This window comes from Folsomia candida, unplaced genomic scaffold (assembly GCF_002217175.1).
Source record: "Folsomia candida strain VU population unplaced genomic scaffold, ASM221717v1 Fcan01_Sc009, whole genome shotgun sequence".
Classification (NCBI taxonomy): Eukaryota; Metazoa; Arthropoda; class Collembola; order Entomobryomorpha; family Isotomidae; genus Folsomia; species Folsomia candida.
Genome location: NW_019091201.1, coordinates 1,339,061 through 1,359,489, shown reverse-complemented (window position 1 = coordinate 1,359,489; position 20,429 = coordinate 1,339,061). Strand labels below are relative to the sequence as shown.

The window sequence follows — 20,429 nt, the reverse complement described above, 5'->3', positions numbered from 1 at the left end:
CTCATTTCCTTAGTTTTTGGACTTGATCATAATGCGATGCACTGACTTGGCCAAAACTCAAAATCTTTCCAATTTCATTGTTATTTTTATTGTTGAGCTGGTCTTTCTGCCATGATTTATACCCCGTGTAAATGTCAACTCATTCAATTGCACCTTTTTTGATTTTGATAAATCAGTTTTCCACCCATTTCTCATGTGCAATTACGACCACAAGACCATATTTTACTCGTCGGTGGCTGCTACTACCTATGAATTAGTGAATGAGCTACATAGAAGCTTTCCCTCTGCCAATGTTTAGACAGATATTTATGCACACCGCACATTTCAAAAACTGACACCCAATAATTGACATTTGACGGTATAAATGTTTTGCGACCAATTAAAGAAAATTGGAATATTGAATGGACGCAAACAAATCATTTATGTAACAGCAAGTGAGTGACATATTGGGCGAGTAGACTTTGTTTTTGTGGGTGTGCTGTTCTTTTGCCGAGTTGTCATTGTTTCGAATTTTAGCGAAAGTTGAAAATCGTTCATAAGGTAAGTAAATAATGCGACTATAATAAAGTATTGCTCAACTCGACTGACTGACTCTCCTGTAAAACGATACATGAAAATTGCGCAAATAAATTATTTTTCTTCTTGTTATTGCTTACGGTTCCTTTTATTTAGAAAAAAAAGACGTGAAAATGCCACCGTGTGCATTGTGCATTACAATTCTCATAATTAAAACGAAATTAAAAATTCATTGGTGGCAATATGAAAGTGACGATTTATTTTATGCATTTAGCCAAAATATTGTGTATAATAATCGAAAATATAAGACGGTCTTGTACGTACGGAATAGTAATCAGGTGCAGAAATGCTTAATTCGATAGAGGAAGTTTGTAACTACGTAGATAAATTACACCCAGTTTACAAAATGATAGATGGGCTGGGTAGCAAGAATGTCAAGATGCAGACAATGCAGAGACTACTACTTTCCTATGCAGTGTGTACACATAATGAACAACAATGTGAACTAAAGTCTGATTTTTTACGTAGTCTAGTCAATATTAGCATTTACATGATAAAAGATGAGAAAATGATTTCAATGTAAATGCATGCAATATTTTTTTGGAAGGTTGAGTGTTTGTTATGAATTTGAAATTGATAAGTAGCTTGGGTTGCTTACCTAGACTTGTCTTTCTTTCTTTAGAGCGATGAGTTATCGGGTCAGCTTTTGCTCGTCGCTTATCACTTATCTGTTGTCTTTCGTCGCCTGTAAATTCAAAAAAATATGAATTATGTAACCATCAAAAAATCAATTATTGATTTTATTTGTTTTAGTGCGGTCACAGTTGTTCTTTTGTTTTAATTTTAAATTCAAAACATGTATTGTGTAGAGACCCGAAATGTAAAACAATATATGCATTCGTATCCTGCAATAATTTACATTTTGACAAGTTTTAACACATGCTCCATATCATAAATCTTAACTGATGTGCAAGTAAAAACATGGGCAGGAATAGTTTGCAGAATTGTGTTATGTGCAGAGACAAAAGTAATTTTCGCATTTTAATGGACCCCATTTACCATTTGCTGTTTATCTTCTTGGTTGGTTATCTATCCATCGTTAAAAATTCTAACTGCTGTTCATCTTCTTGGACAAAAAAAAGTTATTGCAATCAGTTCAGGAATTTTTGGCAAATGCTTTGGTCATAAATCTTGCATAGATTGTTTCAATGATTACGAATTCTTTTGTGTATTCGTGTGCATAAGTTTGGTGTAAGTTTGTTTAAAACATTGTTTTTCAATTCACACAGGCATAAAGACAAATGCATTCCGAGAAGAGCCAGGCATTTATCATGGCCTGCCTGGAAAATAAGAAACTTTTCATTGTTGTCAGTAGTGAAATAATGGTAACAACGACGACAATGCCCTTTTGCCAAGTGCTGCTGGGCTGCTATGGCGTGCCGTAATGAAGCTGAAGTGAGGAAATTATTAATTATTATTCACTCCTGGTATATATCTATGCACAGTAATTTATCGGATCGTAGTAGTAGCGAAAGGGGTGACATTGTGCATATGTCTGAATGAAGGAAGGCAGAAGCAGCAGATGATTTTAATTGATGCCAATTCAATTAAAAGCCTGGTCGTCCCATCATCCAGAGAACAGAATGGTGGCGTGCATGCATTTAGACATACATGTACCATTTCATACAGGGTCGAGCTCATTATTAACCAACCGGCGATGATAATTGTATGTAATAACTTTATTTGCAAACAGTTACTGTAACGGAAGCCTGAGTAAATGTATGTATGTAAATACCGAAAAGTTGCACAAACGTGCAAAAAGGCAGGATAGATAGAAATCTGCAACACTACAAATGCAATGCAGGTGTATTTCACGGTAAATAAATAACTCTTTCCTTCCCGGCGATAAATTCCCCAATTTCCAGGAAAGGAGCGAGGAGTGTCTCGGGTGGAAATAGGTTTATTAATGGAAATGTGAAATAGTTGGTTTGGTATGAATTATCGCGTCTCTCTCCCTCGGAAGAAGGGGAGGCAATGCTTTTATGAGGATTTACGAAGTGGAAGTATTTCTCTCCTCCAAATAAACCAAACAAGGTCTCCAGTTGTGGATTTTCGGTTCACCTCTCTCTCTCTCCTCATCCCGCATACTTTGCAGATCCGAAATTATATTTCTCCGCATTCATCTCTCCTCCAACCCAGTAACCCTTCGGGCATAAAGATACAATTTGATGCCACTTTGGTGCAGATGGGGAAACAAATTTTCATCAAGCAAGCAACACACACAAGCTTTCACGGTCCAACTTATTACGCACGTTTAGCGCTCAAGGAAACAATCACTTGTGCAAGCAAACTGTTTCATGTCAAAGTGTGAATTATTATATGGAACGTTGAGTTTGGAGTAATATTCCCTGCCGAATTTGAATACGTGATTAAACTAAATGAGAAAGGTCACAGGTTGTGAGTTTCATCATCATCCCCTTTTGTCTCCCTTTCTACTTAATTTCGGTGCGCCAGGTTGGACGAGGATACAGAAGCAAACTGTTAATCGTATTAAATTTTCGCGATGATGAGAAGAAGCATATTTAGAATTTATGTATGTAAATATGTCGTTATTTGAGAGGGCGTAGATAGAACTCTCAATCAAGCACTTTCTTTGAAGCATTTCATCATTTATTATGAGCGATGACAGTTTTAACTATTCAATATAATTTCAAATTCCATTAAAAAGATGGGTTTAATAGCAAAGTCACTTTTTAATTGCCTACGTATGTACGAAATAGATTGCATATGAAAATGTTGCTGCTGGACGCGAAAGCATAATCTCTACTCAAATCCACAGGAGCTAAAAGAGGCGGACACCTCATTAATCTATGTGAGCATGTCATTTCATTCTTTAACAATCTCCTCGCAAGAATTGCATTGCATTGTGTGTGCGAAAACCTCTGTGCTAAAAGTGGTTTTAACCTTTTGTTTCATATCCCATTTGCAATTTGTAATTTGCAAAGCCATTTATTTATAAAGGAGCAACCCGGGGTGTTTTAATAGGTTCCATTGGAAAGTTAATATTCTCGCACTCTGGACGTTATATGTTACGTAAATATTATGTATTTACTGTGGGTGGGTTGTGGTGTGGGCTTCTCTGACTGCCACCAACTTTTTGTGGTTGGCTGGCCTGGTCTGGTTGACCTCAGTGAACTGAAACTATTTTAAAAGACAGATGATAAACGGGTGTATTTATGACGGGCCGTTTCTCGCACCGTTTGTTTTGTGGTGTGGTGGAATGTGAATTTGAAATGTAAATGACAGGTAATGGTCAAATGATGTCTCTTCTGCGTCCCGCTGATTGTGCAAATTTGTTCAAAAAACAAAAAGTGACTCATATTCAGGTCTGCCTGCATTTGACTAGATTATTGATCTCTCTCAAAACAATTGTCATTTTCAGAGGTGAAATAAAAGTTATCAAGTTTGTGAGGGAGGAATTCAATAATTCAATATAAACGTCCCGTTGACTCCCTCCCGTTGCAGTTTTATTGTCTGCGAGCAAAGGACACGGGAGCATATTTATACTCCTCGCTTATTATTATTCACTTTTCAATTAGCGTTCATTCACTCAACCTCGGCAGCATAAGCTAATGGAGGTAAAGCCATAAAACAAACAGTAAAGGCTCAAAAACAGTAGTAATGGTTTTGGTAGTGGTACTACTAGTGATGCCAAGTGGACATAAATAGTGGGGCCATACGTATCACCCTCTTATTTTCTTGTGTTTGTTCGTCTTGAGGTGCTGGTGGTGTAAGCAAAGAGTTTAATTATTCCATGCTTCTTTATGATGGACTCTTAATTCATTTCAGTTTATGTCAGTGCTTTATGGCTAATGGTCTGGTCGGATTGACTATGTAAGTAAAATGCATGCATACGAATCTGTTGGGCATCGTCATCATCATCAAGTACAAAACCACGCCATAATGGAGAATACTGTTTACTATATACGTTAGTATGATAAGCAAACTGACTTTGGTGGTGTGGAACGTAAATAAATAAACGTTAAATTGAAAGACTTTCCTCTCTTCCATCGCAGAAAATCCATTACATAAAATTACTTGAATGAAATTGAATTTCAGCTTTTGTTCACTGAATTGTCAAATTGTAATGCTAATCTGACTTAAATGGTTGCGTATATCAGGATAAGTATTGTTTTGTTGTTGTGTATGCGAGTAAGTCGTATTATCGAGAAGAGAAAGAGGAAAACTCATTAGAAGTAAGGTAAACAAATGTATTTATGTTGTCTCGAACGTAGGTATTTAAATATCTACGTGGAGCCTGCCCAGGATAAAAAAAAATGTATGTACACGATTTTGTACTTTGTACATATTTATTGGATTGGTATTTAATTTTGTAATTAAAACGCTTTCAATTGAAGAGATTTCGACTCGAATTAGCATCCAGGATTAGTAGTTGGGTGGGTTTGTAGCAATTAATTTTATAGCACTTTACTCGTAGTAGTTAAAATTTTCCTGGCTTATGTAGTTTATTTAAATTGCAAAGCAGCTACGCCAATATAAATTATCGGTAATATATGAAATTTAAAGCCAAACTTCGTACAAGATATTGATATCGTTATACATCAAATTGTACGTACGTATTGTCACGAAAGCATTAAAATACTTTGAGAAAAACAATGCATCCTCCCCAAATCTCGACATCTTATCTTGAAAAATAAAAGACAAAGGAGAGAAAAGAGAGGAACATTCCCCGTCGACATCTTCTCACCTCTCTCACTCGTGGATTCGATTAGATTGGATTAGGGTTAAATCTCGAATAGTGTTGTTGAATAAGTGTTGGATACGAAGAAAAGTTAGAAGATGAAAGGAATGTATCTCGTCAAGCAGTGGCCGCGGACAGAGAGACAATGTCCCCACGGTTATTCGATGTCCCATCATCTGCCCACGTTGTATAAACCCCTCCCTCCTCCCATCCTACAATGTTAATGTCCCCAGATGTCCCAACCCTTCCGCGGCCACTGTCGTCCACGTACCTACATGGATGGAATGGCACGGCTGAGTTTGATTTGACAAGTGGAGGAATGGAAGGATTGTCTCAGGAAAGAAAGAACATCGGACTTCAATTACTCGGGCACTCGAGCAACATCAACACCGGCACTTTGAAGCACTATCCAATCGGATAAAACAAAACAAGAATACAAACACACAATGCAGACAGATTCGATAGGACTGGAGGGACCTAGTTTGGAGGAGGAGAAGAAAAAAAGAGTTTGGTCATGGTCGGACTCATCCTTGGTCACTCGATAGCACAGATAGTTTAGTACGTAACACAATAAACTGATAGAAAGTGGGAATACTTTGTCCAGTCGGCTCAATATATTTATCTGATTCAATGATTCTTTGTTTCACTTGGAATCCATCTCTGCTGATCATTGGTCATTCACTCCAGATATTGTAAAGTAAAAGTATTTTTCCTCTCCGGATTTTTTGCGTTTTTTCTATGCTCTTATTGATTGCGAAAGATTAAGAACTGTACGCTTTCTTGTACCACATTTTACCCTTCAGTGAAGTGGGCAAGTAGGATGAAATCGGATTGAGAAGAATCGAGAAAACTTGGGGGAAATTGTTTTTCTATGTTTGTCTGTTTTCCTACTTACTTATTTAAGTGGGAGATGTAAAAATCGATTTCCCCCCGGAATCGGTACATGTATGTACGTACATAAATGTAATCTTGCTAGATACAGTAGACCGTGTGATTTTCAACAACTTGGTCTCTGCTCACAGAAACAATATATGTTTCTTATTTTTCCAATAAGAAGGAGAGAGAGCCAGGTGCTAATACGACCCAACTTGTTTTTAACGTCCAAGCCTCAAGGCGTGATAAAAATGGGGGCAAGAAAAAGACCAAGTTATGTATTTGATTGCAAAACGTGGTTGGTGCGGAATCAAATTGAACCAGATGGATTGAGTGATGCGGTGTAAGTGCATAACAATGAATGTTTAATTTGAGCAGACAGATCGTAGCCAGGAGGAAGAATGGGCGTGGATTGCTGCGTTAACTATAATAATCCTCCAAATTTTGTCCGGTGGTAAATAGGGGATTCATCTTCTATAAGGTGATTAGTTAGAGAGACTAACTGGAATTGACGAGTGAATCAATTCGTAATTTCGTGTTATCACATGTGCCCCGTTTTCAAGATACATATAGAAACTGAAGACGTGGAAATATGGTATGGATGTAGCACATTCACCCAATTGTTCGTTGTATAAAAGAACATTTCGCAACTCTATTTCTTGTGCAATTTTCCTTACTCGTAGTAGCATAACTTGCAACTTTTTGCGTACTACGTAGTCTAGGTGTGTCCAACCAAACTTCTACTAGCGGGGATTCCGACAGTGTGAATTAATTAATTGATGGATAGCTTATAAAACACACGCCTCCGGATGGAAATGGAATTTATTTTGGCTTAATAATGTCTCACTCACTTCCAAAAGTAAGTTGCGACTAGGACTAAATTACTCTTTCTTGCTTTCCTTCCCCTTTTGCTACGTAGTTTCCTTTCCATTTCGCCTGCCCATTTTCAGATAATTTACTTAACATCATTGTCACCTCAGCACCTCGGATGTAATAATAATATATCTCATCGACTTTGTCATTCCTCCCCTTCTTCAAGTATTCTCATGTAACTTTACAAATTGAAAATCGAATTGATATCGCTTCGTTCGCATCCAATCTATTTTGTGTGAACGGGTTGATGAGTCGAGTTGTTCTTTGTCGCTCGTAGATATGCACGCCATGATGACACACATGATACAAAAGCAACACTCGCATGTGCCGTTTTGTGTCCCGCGATCTCATTCCTTTATAACTCATCCACGCCGTAATTGTGCCATGTCATTCCATTTTATTAGAAATGTTCTCTTTGCCGTGTGATGTGTCACCTTGATGCTCTAATGTTCAATTCATATTCAATGTTGCTCATAGTCAGTAATTTGAACCAGACCAGGTCTGGTCGTCCTTTGTTTTCGGGGAGTAACACACCGTTTCCATAATGGAGTACTAGAGCCTTGTCCCACCTGGGAATTAATTTCATTCCGAGGAAGGAAATCGAACAATACTACGGGGACGGACGGAAGAAGAGTTGGTGACTGGAGTAAGTGGGATGGCAAACTTGCTTCCCAACAATCTCCAGTTTCATCAGGTTTGATGCGATTTGTTTGTAGGGGACACATTCTTGTAAATAAATTATGGCGAAAATGTAATCTATAACGCTGTACAGAGGCTCCATTGTTGTAAACTATGTCGTCGTACGTATTACAAGAAGGGTGGTGCAGTACAGGACGTTTTTTTTTGTTTGGACATATTGATTTTCCTCTTGGTGCTTACAAATGCAACATTACGCAGCATTATGGTGCTCTTCACACCGATTACTGTCCCTCCGCAGGAGCAAAAAGTATCGAACCCTACCTACTGCAAATTATTTGAGTTTAAATAGTTATTCGGTTCAGGTATCACCTGGAGTTCTAGAAGTTCTCTCTATAACAGACCACGTTTTCTTATTTCGAGGTATGAAATGTCACGGTGTGTAGGTTGGTGAGATGAGTTGGCAATGACAATCGAGATCCAGATCCACACATTGTTCGATACCATCATTATTGATGGCTGGAGACAAGGTTGTGTGGCGATGGGCTTATCAACCACCACCCGTGCCTGATATGTGCGTGGATCTATACTTTTGCCTTCCGAGTGACGTAGCGATTTTCTGTATACAGATCCAAGGAAGCAAGTCAAATAGTAATAATGCTGTGTAGCAAGTGGATATTACAATGCGAATGGAATGAGAGAGTGGAATTTGGTCCTCTTCTTGAAGAAAGTAAGACACCGTGACGATTGAGAATTGAGAAAGACATTTATCCACCATGGCCAGGCAACAACCAAACCACCCCTTTCAATTGGAACAACACTACTGCTACAACTGCGAGGAGAGTGAATTTCATCCCTGGAGAATTAAACACTTGTCTATTGCTCACTTTGGAGACTTCTTGGTTTACAACAAGAGATATCAAATACGAGAAGAAAGACGAGGCAAGCAACCAACTAACCAAGAGAGAGAAGAGGCAATCAACGAATCCGAAATCTAATGTTATGTCCTCTGCTTCCGGCCATGAATAAAATACTCTAGCCAACACTGTTTCTAAATAGATGCCGACCAAAGATTGGGTATTATCTTTCCTATAAAATAGAACATTCAAAATTTCCTCTGTGTGCAAATCCACGTAACGTTAACCACATTGTTAGGTACATGAAAAACAATTGTATTCTGGTACAAGCTGGTATTTTATTCATAAAATTATTTGCATTTCCGACCAATGTATCACGTTCCAAATCTTTGTAATCTCGCGAGAATAATTTTATATCCTAAAATTTTACCGTATTTATTTATTGGTCTGATTTCCTTTCGAGTGCTAATACGAAATAGTTCGAATTCAGTTCAGGTGTCTGTCTGGCATGATATGACCAGAGTTCATTGAGGCGAAACAAACGGTGCATGCATTTATTTCTCTCTCATCTGCCTATGTAACCACCTGTGTTGCATCTTAAACGTTTTTTAATATCATGTTGTACATTGGTTAGTTGTTGTCGGCTTTGCGGTGTATTAATGGTGGAGCATCATTTTAGTGGTCTGGTAAGCAAACTATGTACTTCTTTATACGCTCTTATTATTATTTTAGAGGAAGAAGCGGAGACCGAGTGATTTAGCACTTTGCTCAGGATGTGGATTCTCCGATGGAAAATGCTCCTGCTGGATGTGCGGTTGGTTAAGTTAAGCGAACTTCACACAACGAAACCAACTGCGACCAAGCAACGTGCCTTTACTTACAATTGCAGTGTAATTCTCTACCCAAAAAATTATAAATGGTTGTACAGGATGGTGTTTAACTTGCAATTTTCTCGTCAACCGGACATTATTTTATTAAAGATTTTTACGCTTTTACAGATTTTTTTAGAAAAGAAAGGCATGCTATTTAAAAAGAGTTTGTTCTTATTTTTTTGTGGAAAAATGTTGAGGAAGGAAAGAAAAAGGGTTGGTTTGGTTTTGGTGAGCGACTTTATGTCGTCGCCAGCCAAGGGTTTGGCCACTTTTGGACATGAACGGCAAAAAGCTATCTATCTCCGGCTGATAATGTGAGGTTGTCTAAATCTAAAACTCAAGCAAGGTGGTGGTGGAAAAAGTGGAAGGAAATCGGTTCTGTGTGATACATTGTTATTGCTCGTAGAGTTTTTTTTCGAAATTGTTGTAATGTGGTATCTGGGAACAAGGAATTTGGGTACTTTGTTTGAATAATGGGTGTAATCTCGGGGGTATTGCGTAAGCCGGTCGGTCGTGTCTTATTGGACCGGACTGGACCTTCTGACAGGGGCGTTATGTTATGCTACGTCTCTCCCCCTCGTACCTTGGCCATTATTATGTAAGCCAGGCAAAGATAAATGCATATCCATCTCGCCAAGCAAAGTTTAATTATCAAACCAGGAAATTGCGCTGAGATTAATCAGATGTAAAGAATGTTTTAAACTATTGAACTTGCAAACTCATTCATTATTATGTTACGTTCAGTGGCCGCGGAAGGTGTGGGGACATTAACATTGCAGGATAGGGGATGGAGGGGTTTATATAACATGGGGAGATGATGGGGACATCGAATAACCGTGAGGACATTGTCCCTCTGTCCCCACCCTTCCGCGGCCACTGGTTACACTACTTTGATTTATTTTTCACAGCTTACTTACATATTTATTTGCACCGGTATGCATATCCCCACACATCAATCACACATCATTCCTCCAACAACAAAAAAGAATCATCTGCAAATGACGAATTGATTTGAAATCTTATCTGATTCGTATTTTCAGCACATCCTCTCACTCGCTACACGAAACCACAAGCGAAGAACTAACCGCATGTACAAACAAATAAAATAACTGGACTTTTGTGTTGTTTGGTCTTCTTCTTTGCTTGCTCCAACTCACGTAATACGAGCGAACGAGCGAGGAAGTGAGCAACATACATAACGAGCAAAAACTAATTCCTACCAATCCTCAAGAAGAGTAAGTTGTTGAGATGTAAAATATAAAATAATAAAACTTTGACTTAATCTCTTTATTCAATTCTTGTCGATGCTGCACATCGAGTTTTTCTAATGTTTGATCTAGTGCCCTTAATGACAGTTTAACGTCGTCAAATAACTTAGGTAAATTACACTGAAATATTTGTACCGTTTGTTTATCGAGTAGATTTGTGATATAGAAACTTGACCCTTGATGATGATCATCATCATGACGCATCTTATCCTGATAGGCATACTTTTTGGAATTTTACTGTTAAACGCACCATTTCACCTCGTGGTCGTGTGCTTTAAATGTCTAATCTTTATTTCTATGTAGTAAAACAAAAACCTGGGTAAATTCAATCAAAGTCAAGGTTGAGTGAGACAGGTGGTGTTAAAAACATTGTACATACTTACTCGCTTATCAGTGATTAAGTGGAAAAAGATGTTAATGACATGATTGACATTCTCTTTATGGGAGGAAGAGTGTATAGGTCGGTGGTAATCAGACGTGTGCATTTTTTGCTAAATTATCTAGGTCTGGGTTTGCAAAATTTGGTAATAATGATGACGATAATGACGTTTTCTTAATCTTGACTGAGTAAGTAAAGTGTGATAGAGAAGAGAGAGTACATATTGTATCTCACACCACCATCACCTACTTTAAAACACAGAACAACGAAAGCTTCTAAAAAAGATATGGACATGCTAATTTATTCTCTTAGCAGTTCATGTCACTCAACAAATAAGAAATTGAAATAATTAAATCTTGCCAGAGTTGCATAGCAGGTACACAAAAATCTTTTCGCATTTCAACATCATCATCATCCCCATCACGAGAGAGGTAAATAAGACATTCACGTAATTACTTTATAAAATCCTGGTTCGCTTTGTTTTATTTATTTGCATGGGATGGCATTTATTTGGCATCTCATGGGTTTGCATTCCTTCCAAAGGCAATTAAAGACCGGACGGTGACAGCCAGAACTGGTGAATTAGCTTGACATTTAGAGACATTTAAGCGAATAAAGTTATTAACAAAATCCAAACCAAAGCCATACTTGAATTAATCACGAAACAACCAGAAAATACAAGGGATGAGACAAGTTTAACGCAATATTTCAGTGGTTGTTGCTTTTTGCTTTCATGTTTGAAAAGCCAGATGCACTCTGCAACACAAATGTTGAACACCAACCAAAGAAGGCGAGACAAATAAAATTCAACCAAAGTCCACTATGCAGAAAGGGTGAAATTGGTAGTTTACTTGGTTTTGTCGGAAAGCTTCAATGGACAAGTTGAGTTGACACGGACAATGGGAGAATGACGGTAATTTGTAACTTTGTAATTTGTATTTGCTCCATTGTCAAATGTCAAATCCCAACCTGCTCTCTACCTGTCGTGGATTTAGTGAGATGCGAAAGATGCTCTGGGAGAGGAGATCATAAATACTTTGATTTAGAATTTGATAGAGTTTCACTCCGGTAAAGTTTTTAATTCGATTTCAATATTTCAGATTATTGTTCAGATCAATATAAGATCGGATATTGGGGTAAAACAATTCGCATTTTTATCTGCAAAAGTGTATGCATGTTCCACACCCCAATGTCATTGTCAAGGCATTGTCGCACTTGACTTATAGAGAGTGAGTTTGCCATTTTACTTGCACTGACTGAAGGAGACGACCTGCTACTGCTGCTACTCTGGTCTGGTTATGGACGCTGTCTTGTTTGTAAAATAAATGGATGCCATGTAGCAAAGACCGGACCGGACTATTGCATCGTCAGCTAGTTTCTGCTGTCATGTGATAAATACACTTTAAGTAAAAGAGACATTCACTGCAAAATCTTGGTTGCGTTGCATTACTTACTTCTTCAAACAAGTTTTAGTCTTGTTGCTCGGCCAGGATTTTTTTAAGGAAATTTTCAAACCCACGGCTACTTGATAAATATTATTCAGACTTGTGTTCCAATAATTGTCAGAAGAAGTTGTCTTGTATTTTCCCTTTTTATTAAGTCCCCAGTTTTTTGGAATAAGTTCAAACAAAAGTGCGGACACGATGAAATAAAAATGAAGGCGTAATGAAATGAAATTACTTTTTCTTCAGTCAGTGAATCAAAGAAGAATTTACTGTGACAAAAATCATCCCAATGTAAGTAAAACAAGAGGTTATCTTGATTACTTACACGAGGAAAATAAATATTTCTTCGTGTTTTCAGCAAATGAAGGGAAAAAATGTGTATACAAAAAACTAAATGAGACATCAAACAAACGAGGGAATTTGTTTATGAATCTGTAATCAGCGCAGCCATTCATTTCGCCATACTAATTTAATTTGATGACTTATTCCAAGTTAAAAAAATTGTGCCCGGGTTAAATGATGCTTATTAAATTGCGTTCATCCTCATTCGTGTCGTGTAGTCTTCTTCCAAACAGTAAAGCATTCAATGTAGTCTCATATTTAAGCCGAAATTAGTATACGATTCTTCTCCAATTGTATGCCTGCCCTGTAAAAAACGTACGTAACTAACATATCTTTCTCCCTCTTGGCTTGTTTATTTATTTTATGACAATCCATTATGTTGACAAATTTCCCAATTTTTCCTCACCATAAATAAAAAGGAGAAAAAAAGTAGGGGAAAAGATTTTTGCCGGATGTGTGTGTGTGGCTCTGACTTTTTACTTTTACTTAACACTTTCTCCAACAAAAAAGCCAGTAATTTATGTGCCAAGAGAGAGAATTTAGATTCGCCGAGTCAGAAGACGAGTAGTGTAAAATGGAATTGGAATAAAGAGATTTGTAAGCGGACCGGCTAGGCATAATGTGAACCGAAATGTTCCACAATAATAATAAAATCATATCCTTACTGTTGCTCTAGTGGAAGAAAGGGAGCAAAGAAAGGCCAAAAAGTGACAAGGTTTGCAGTGTCTCAAACAAGGTCCACCAGACCAAATTGCTGCTACGTGCGGTATATGCAAGTGGACGTCTGAATCCTTGAAACGACACGACTTTGTCACAGGAAATTTCCATTTTTGGACTGTGCAAAATTCAACTCGAGAGGTCGGGAGGAAGCAAAAAAGAAGTTGGGCATAGTGCAGGGACAGATAAATGTGGGAGAAAAAATTCGAGGTTTTTGCGGCAAGTAGCAAATCTTACTTGACATTCAAGTTTTTTTGTATGTGTCAGAAGAAATTTCTTTTAAATATGGTGTCCTTATTTTGTTGAGCATTAAAAATTGAAAAGAAAGTAACTTTCCAAACTACGATTCGATCTAGAGTTGCCTATTATTACGTTGAAATGTTATGTAACGTGGACAGGAATACTACATCACATATTTTATTCCATTAAGTATGCACTTTACCAGCCCAATAACATGCAGTTATTGCTTGTCGGAATGCAAGTTATGTTCGCTTTCACTCCAAAGAAGTTCAGAAAACCCACCCACTACGAGTCTATCGGTGGACATAATATTTGACAGAGTTCAACTTGCGTAATGTCATGCCATCCCCCCACACAGGACCTCTTCGGAAACCATAGTTTTTCCCAAAATAAATCAAAATTACTTTCAAATGGAGAATAAAGAGTCAGTTGGAGCGGGTCCCTGGTAGCACAAACTCGGGAAATACACGGGAAAAACACCAGTCCGCGGACACGAAATCTCGTGGTTAACACGTGAAGATTTGGTGTAAAAGATGGTGAATATTGGGGGTTATTGTCGCCGTTTTGCGGTGTTAGACTCGTGTAAAATTCGTGTATAACACATGTCTAGGACAGAACTAATACGTGTAAAACTCGAGTTATTCTCGTTTATAATTAGGGTATAAACTCGTTTAATTTTCGTGTTTATACATGAAATAAACACGTATTTTACGCTAAATAAACACCGAGAATTGCCACAATTTTTCCCGTTCATGACATGCCTTTATTTCATTTTAATTATTTCAATTAATCATAACAAACAGAGAACAATGATTAATGGTTAAAAATTATATGTCATCCGACTCCTCATGATTAATAAAGTCTGATCCACCATCGGAAATTGTCCCAGCGCTATGATTTGACACATTAGATTAATATGAATATAAACTTTAAAATTTAACGGGATTTAGTTATTGTATTCACATACATATCAGCACAATGATTTTTCTTCAACCGTTTTGCTGCTGCTTTCAAATATTCCTTAATTACGGCTTCCATCTCGTCATCTGTCACTGCCTTTGATGGTGAACTTTGACGAACCGTATCTAAAATGTTCAAAGAAAAAATTAACGTGACCTTCCACTATTAAACGTGATGTTGTTTCAGATAGGTATTATACGCGTTAGGTTTAAAATAGTACGTGAACACATTTACCGAAAACTACTTGTTTCATCCATACATCACAGAACGCTGATTTTCCTCCTCTTGACCCGATCCAATTGTAACAGTTGGCCAACTGATCCCCACAAAGTTTTGATAATATGCGGCGTGTACACTTTGCAACATTACTACAACCACGCTGCCTTAAAAGTGTCACCTGAAGTAGATACGAAAATTTACTTTATCCGATTAGACGAATAATATATTTGAAATGTATTTACCAGGGACTCGCGGTTGGCCAAAATCTCATAATAGCCGGCCCCCTTGCTAACATCCTCCATATTCATCAGTGGAATTTGATGACGAATTTCATCTTGGGGCTTTTTCTGTCCATCCAAATGAAGTAATATTGCATCCAAGGTGTCCTGAATGTTACGACTCTGAACTTTTAAGCTTGCGATATTTCTGACCACCCAACTCTGAAATTGATTTCCTATGAAAACAAATAACTCGTTTACATTAGCTAATTTTTATAATAAGTTAACGTTCTTTATGTACCGGGAAGAAAATTTTCTACTTCCAAGGATGATTGCTGAGCGCCTATCGAATTTCCTTTGGGCAGCGCAGCGGAAAGTATTCCAACTTCGGGTGATTCGTTGTCGTTCCCAATAATGGAGAGTTGGGCGTCGCCGTTGCTTGTTGAAGACGTGCCTGCACCTTTATCGTTGGATATTTGATTCCCACCCATAACTTCCGGTTGTGTACCTTTCACAGTTATGGTACTGTCCTGATTAGCTGCAAACAATAAATTTACTATTGCATGCGTATGCAGAAAGTGCATAGATAAATAAAAATATGATCAATCTATGTACATATTTCAAATGAAGCTTACCTAAGCATAGCTTAAACGGCATATTATTATTGCTTAATGTCTTATTTCTGCTAGACTTCCCTCCTGGAATCGGCTCCCCTTCAGTTGATTCTTTCAGCCCAGCTTTTTGTAAATCTACAAGGGAAAAAATTAATTAAAATGATTAATTAAACATCAATTAAAATGTAGCTATTGGTCAACAATCATGATAGAAATTACAACAATTTTTGCCTATCATGGGCGGACGTGGTATCTTAGGACTGAGTGAGTCGTCCCCATCGCTTCCAGAACTGTCGCTCGCATTTCCCTTGTTTCGGCACAACCTGTTTTTATCATTTCCGCTCCCAACATTTGCGTCTGACTGGTCCATCACTTTTGGAAGTTTTTGGAGGGCTTCGCGATAAGTTGCTGTAATACATGGCAATTGAAAAGAATCGCATTTAAACGCAACACCAAATATTCACAAGTTTATTTAAAATTACCAAATTTATGCCCACTCCCAAGAAGTTTTACGTCATGAATTGACCAGGTTTGTTCTGAAGCTTCATGTTGACCAACAGCTTTAACAATTCGGCTTGGATTTTTGTAATTGGGCCATGCACATTTAGTATTATTTGCGCATAACCATGCAGTTGACACTACCTCAATTTCATTAGTGTCAATAAATTTCACAAGAACAAAATTATTAGTGGACATTATTACGGTGGCGCATAAAATTCTTCACTTTAAATTATTAGTGATGGTTATGCCGACAGATGAATGAGAGGAGCCGCTAAATATTTAGTGCCACACGGTAGTAAAATCACTTTCTTCACTATTTGAGACGTATTAAAGCACTTAATTGGCCCAGGTTTTGACAATAAATAAATATTTAACACTGAAGATGGGCACGGAGTCGAGTAAAAGTTAGTCCTATCTATAAACTGTCGTCCAACGAATAATTCCTTCCCGTCTTTCTTAAGAAATGTTTTAATAATCACAATATCGCCATTTAGTATTTCACACGCCCTATCTGCACTTAAAACACTTAATTTAAATAATGTGTTCTGAAACTTCTTATAAAATTCAGAACAATTAGCGAAGTAGGCTGGAGGGTTGGAATACGACCACGGCGAGTTTAGGCATGGCACGAATGGAGTGGAGGCGGCTGGAAGGATTTGGTTCTCCCTCTCGATCAGTCTTCTGTGCGCTTGCTGTAAGGGGCAATTTGTTGATCTCACCAAGTTTTTAATTTCTTGAAGTTTATTTTCAAATTTGAATGCACTAAATTTGTCGAGTTGGCCGTGATTAATGCAGTCGCTTGCTAAATGTAGGAGTCCGTGCACCTTAAACGACATATTTTCTTCACCATAAAGTGTTCCAAAATGCTTGACAAAATAATTAAGTAATTCATTTGCATAGTTGTTGTGTGTTATATGAAGAACTTTGTCAGCCAAAATCGATATTGCAACATGTAGTGACATAAAATGTTCATAAAAGTCGTTGGAAATTATGTTTTTCAAAACCAGTGGGCCCGTATACAGTATAAACTGACGAAATTCCGTGGCTTTCCAATATTCAAGGTCCTTCAATTTGCGAGGTTTACGGGCAAATTCGCATGGTATGCTCCTTTTAAGTTTTAGTAGCTCATTTGAAATCTCTTCGATTTGATGGGGCCGCAATCTGGCAGGACACTTTTTACCCTTTGTCAACAAGAATACGATTTTTCTTACAATTCCAAGACACACTAAATGCATATACTCCCCTGGTGAGTCTCTGACCAAATCCAAGTCGGGTTTTTCAATGAATGTAGCTTCATGGTGATGTTGTGGATCAAGTCTTGCACGAAATGATGCATCGGTCCTTTCAGGGTGGTTGCCATATGGAAATATTACTCGGTTTTTATAGTATACTCCTTTAATAGTACAATTTCCACAAGAACTATATCCTGCATGGCACTTTATTCCTAGCACAAATGCACGCGCAGGGGCATCGCAAATCAAGGCACTCAACTTAATTTTATATTCAACGCCATTAATTAATAGTTGTCTTGGGGCCTCGTCCAACTGCTGAAGAAATGGTGAGAAGAAGTCGTCTAAGGAATTCGGTTTTTGTTGACCTGAGTATATTCCAATTACGAAAACATCGTCATTAATTGCGCCTAAAATTGGCCAGAACTGTTGGGACGAGCCGTGGTATAATGGTATTCCGTCAATATTTATTTGAATTTCCACTCTTGTATTTCTTAAATCGCGTTGCATAATTATTTTGCGGATTGATGCTACCCAGTCAAACGCGCAGTATTGTCCGGGTGGTACATTAATAACTGCTGTCGCCCTCGGGGTATGCAATAAAGTCCTACTATCAAGGGGCAGGTACTTAAAACAATGATGGCCATGAAGAAGTTTTAACAGGTCACTCGTTGCGGAAGCGGTTATGTTATGACTTATTGTCCAACTTCTTAGCTTATCACTTAAATCGGTGACTGATTCACAATCAATTTCGGTGCTCGTACTATTAACACTTGACACTGATTTCACACTCGAAGCACTATCACTTTCAACCTCAAACCTGTCGACTTCAGCTTGGGACGAATATAAAGTTTCGTCGATTGTTGAAATTTCCAAGTTTTCCGTTAAATTTGGTGACACAGTATTTATAACTAAATTAAAGTCAGCTACAGCGCTGCGAACTTGCCTTTGCATCTGTCTATCTCGGGATTTTTTCATTTTCAGAAATATGTAATTAATTAAACTTAAAATAAATTGTTATCATAAATCCACAAAAATCATGCCGTGTCTGTACTGTGCTTTATTAAGTTTAGCGGTGGAGGCAACATTTGGAAAGAATAACTAAACACCATTTTAACACGTTTTTAACACGAGTATTTCCCTGACTTGGTTACCAAAAATACACGGATATGAAACACGAGTTTTGCCTTGGAAAATACACGTGTTTTGTAACACAGTGGATTTTGGTGTTCTGCAACAGAGAAAAACACGAGTATCCAAAATATTTTACACGAATTTGACACGAACCCCAGATTGCCACGACTTTACCCCAATCGAGCACGTGTATTTCTCGGTCTGTGCAGCTAGGGGTGTGACGTATACGAGAATTTATTTCTACGCGAGGGTTATTTATAAGGCACAATTGTATTAGATGAATGCTTCTCTGATAAAATAATACTCCTCTTCTTTTAGGAGAAAAGAGAGAAGAAAAAATCCAAATATTGTATCGAATCGTAGACACAGCAGCCTGTGCAACTTTAACCCACCCAGACCCAGCTTAAGTTACGACTTTGTACGTATTTATTTACGTTTGTCGAATTTATTTGGTCTGTTTGCCAAAATTCTGCTACTGGATAAAGCTCCGGCACGAATGTAGTGTGTACATATTCGTATCAATTGTGGAAATTGTGAACGAATTGATCTTTTACAGGATTCCCTTATTCCACTACTATTGGCAAATACAGGGATTTTTCGGTGTATTGTTAGTTGAAACATCCATATTTCTCCGGGAGGATATATAATCCGATGTGTTTGTCTTTGGAAACCTTTTGTTGGAACAAAACAACATATATATATCGCGATTTACAAAACATTCGTACAACAACAAGCTCTTTCTTTGTTATTGCCAGTTCGGTTGGCAATCGCAATTCTTACAGATGTCGAGTGGATGTGATAAGGTATGGAGGAAGCCAACAAGGATTGAGCGAATTTCGAGTGCTTGGTGGGAGTGGGTCGTCTGCCAGTTGCATTCGGTTCGATTTTTTTACTTTCACTTTCTCCAACTTTCACGGTTGGGGGTGTATGCAAGAAAAATGGAAAGATTTAATCCGTAATTTGATTTTAATCAGGACTTCAAAGTTTTTGGGTTGAGTTCAAAATTCTGAAATTTGTCATATTCAACGCAAATGTACATATGTAGATGTTTGACTTCGTAAAAGTTAAGGGGGAAAAATAATACAAGTAAAAAAAATAAGCTTGCTAATGCCAAAGTTTATGTCAATATATACACACCAAGTGTTTTACTATTCGGAGGGAGTTGTATTATTATTTGCAAAAATGTCATGTTCTCCGTTTCACTTGAGACTTTTCTCCCTCGTTTCCATTCCTTCCGAAGAACAGAACAGAGACATCACCCACATATACAAATAGTTTTATATATACGCCTTATAATGACACCGTCAGAGGGATGAGATCAGTTCGAGGTACGCCATTGTAAGTAAGCCGGCTAGATATATAGGCTGTGTCGCGGATGATCAATATTTGCCCAAGAACCAAACACTTACCAAACGGGTCACACCTTCTCAACTTTGTGCACAAGTTGAGACGAAAAGTTGTTTGCAAAAAGTTGTTAACTGCTGACGATTGGGAATGTCAATATTTGGAGATGGACTATCTCTCTCTCTCTCTCCTCTGTGTGTGACAGGGGACACATAAACAAGCGATATTAATACTTTTAATGAAATTTAAGTTTTTAATTATTAATAAAAATTCATGCAACTAAAAAATCGTGATATTTTTTACACGCAAAATATTTAACAGGCTGAACAACTGGCATCCTCCTCATTTCGCCTTGTCCTGCATGTGTTAAAACCAGAAGAAAATTGCTCATCGTCACTTATAAATCTTCACCTCGTTAGATGTAACCCAG

The 20,429-nt window shown here is 37.7% G+C and overlaps 2 protein-coding genes across 3 annotated transcripts in view; both read right to left on the bottom strand.

Annotated features, from left to right (window-relative positions):
* LOC110853708 (toll-like receptor Tollo) overlaps positions 1-20,429 on the bottom strand; it is a 53,031-nt gene that overhangs the window by 27,870 nt on the left and 4,732 nt on the right. Inside the window, exon 2 of the mRNA XM_022102018.2 lies at positions 1,175-1,261. The gene's annotated coding sequence lies outside the window, so the exon portion shown is untranslated. The remainder of the gene's footprint in view (positions 1-1,174; positions 1,262-20,429) is intronic.
* Positions 14,521-16,522, bottom strand: LOC110854094. 2 transcript variants are annotated; one of them, XM_035854722.1, is made up of 8 exons: positions 16,274-16,522; positions 16,011-16,199; positions 15,813-15,926; positions 15,479-15,733; positions 15,202-15,413; positions 14,975-15,137; positions 14,748-14,865; positions 14,521-14,671 (listed from the first exon to the last, which is right to left on the bottom strand). In XM_035854722.1, the coding sequence occupies exons 1-8, from the start codon at positions 16,485-16,487 to the stop codon at positions 14,608-14,610; spliced, it is 1,329 nt and encodes a 442-aa protein (XP_035710615.1). In that variant the 5' UTR covers positions 16,488-16,522; the 3' UTR covers positions 14,521-14,607. The 2 variants fall into 2 exon arrangements, with proteins under 2 accessions (XP_035710615.1, XP_021958185.2); XM_022102493.2 differs by having other exon boundaries at positions 15,479-15,715.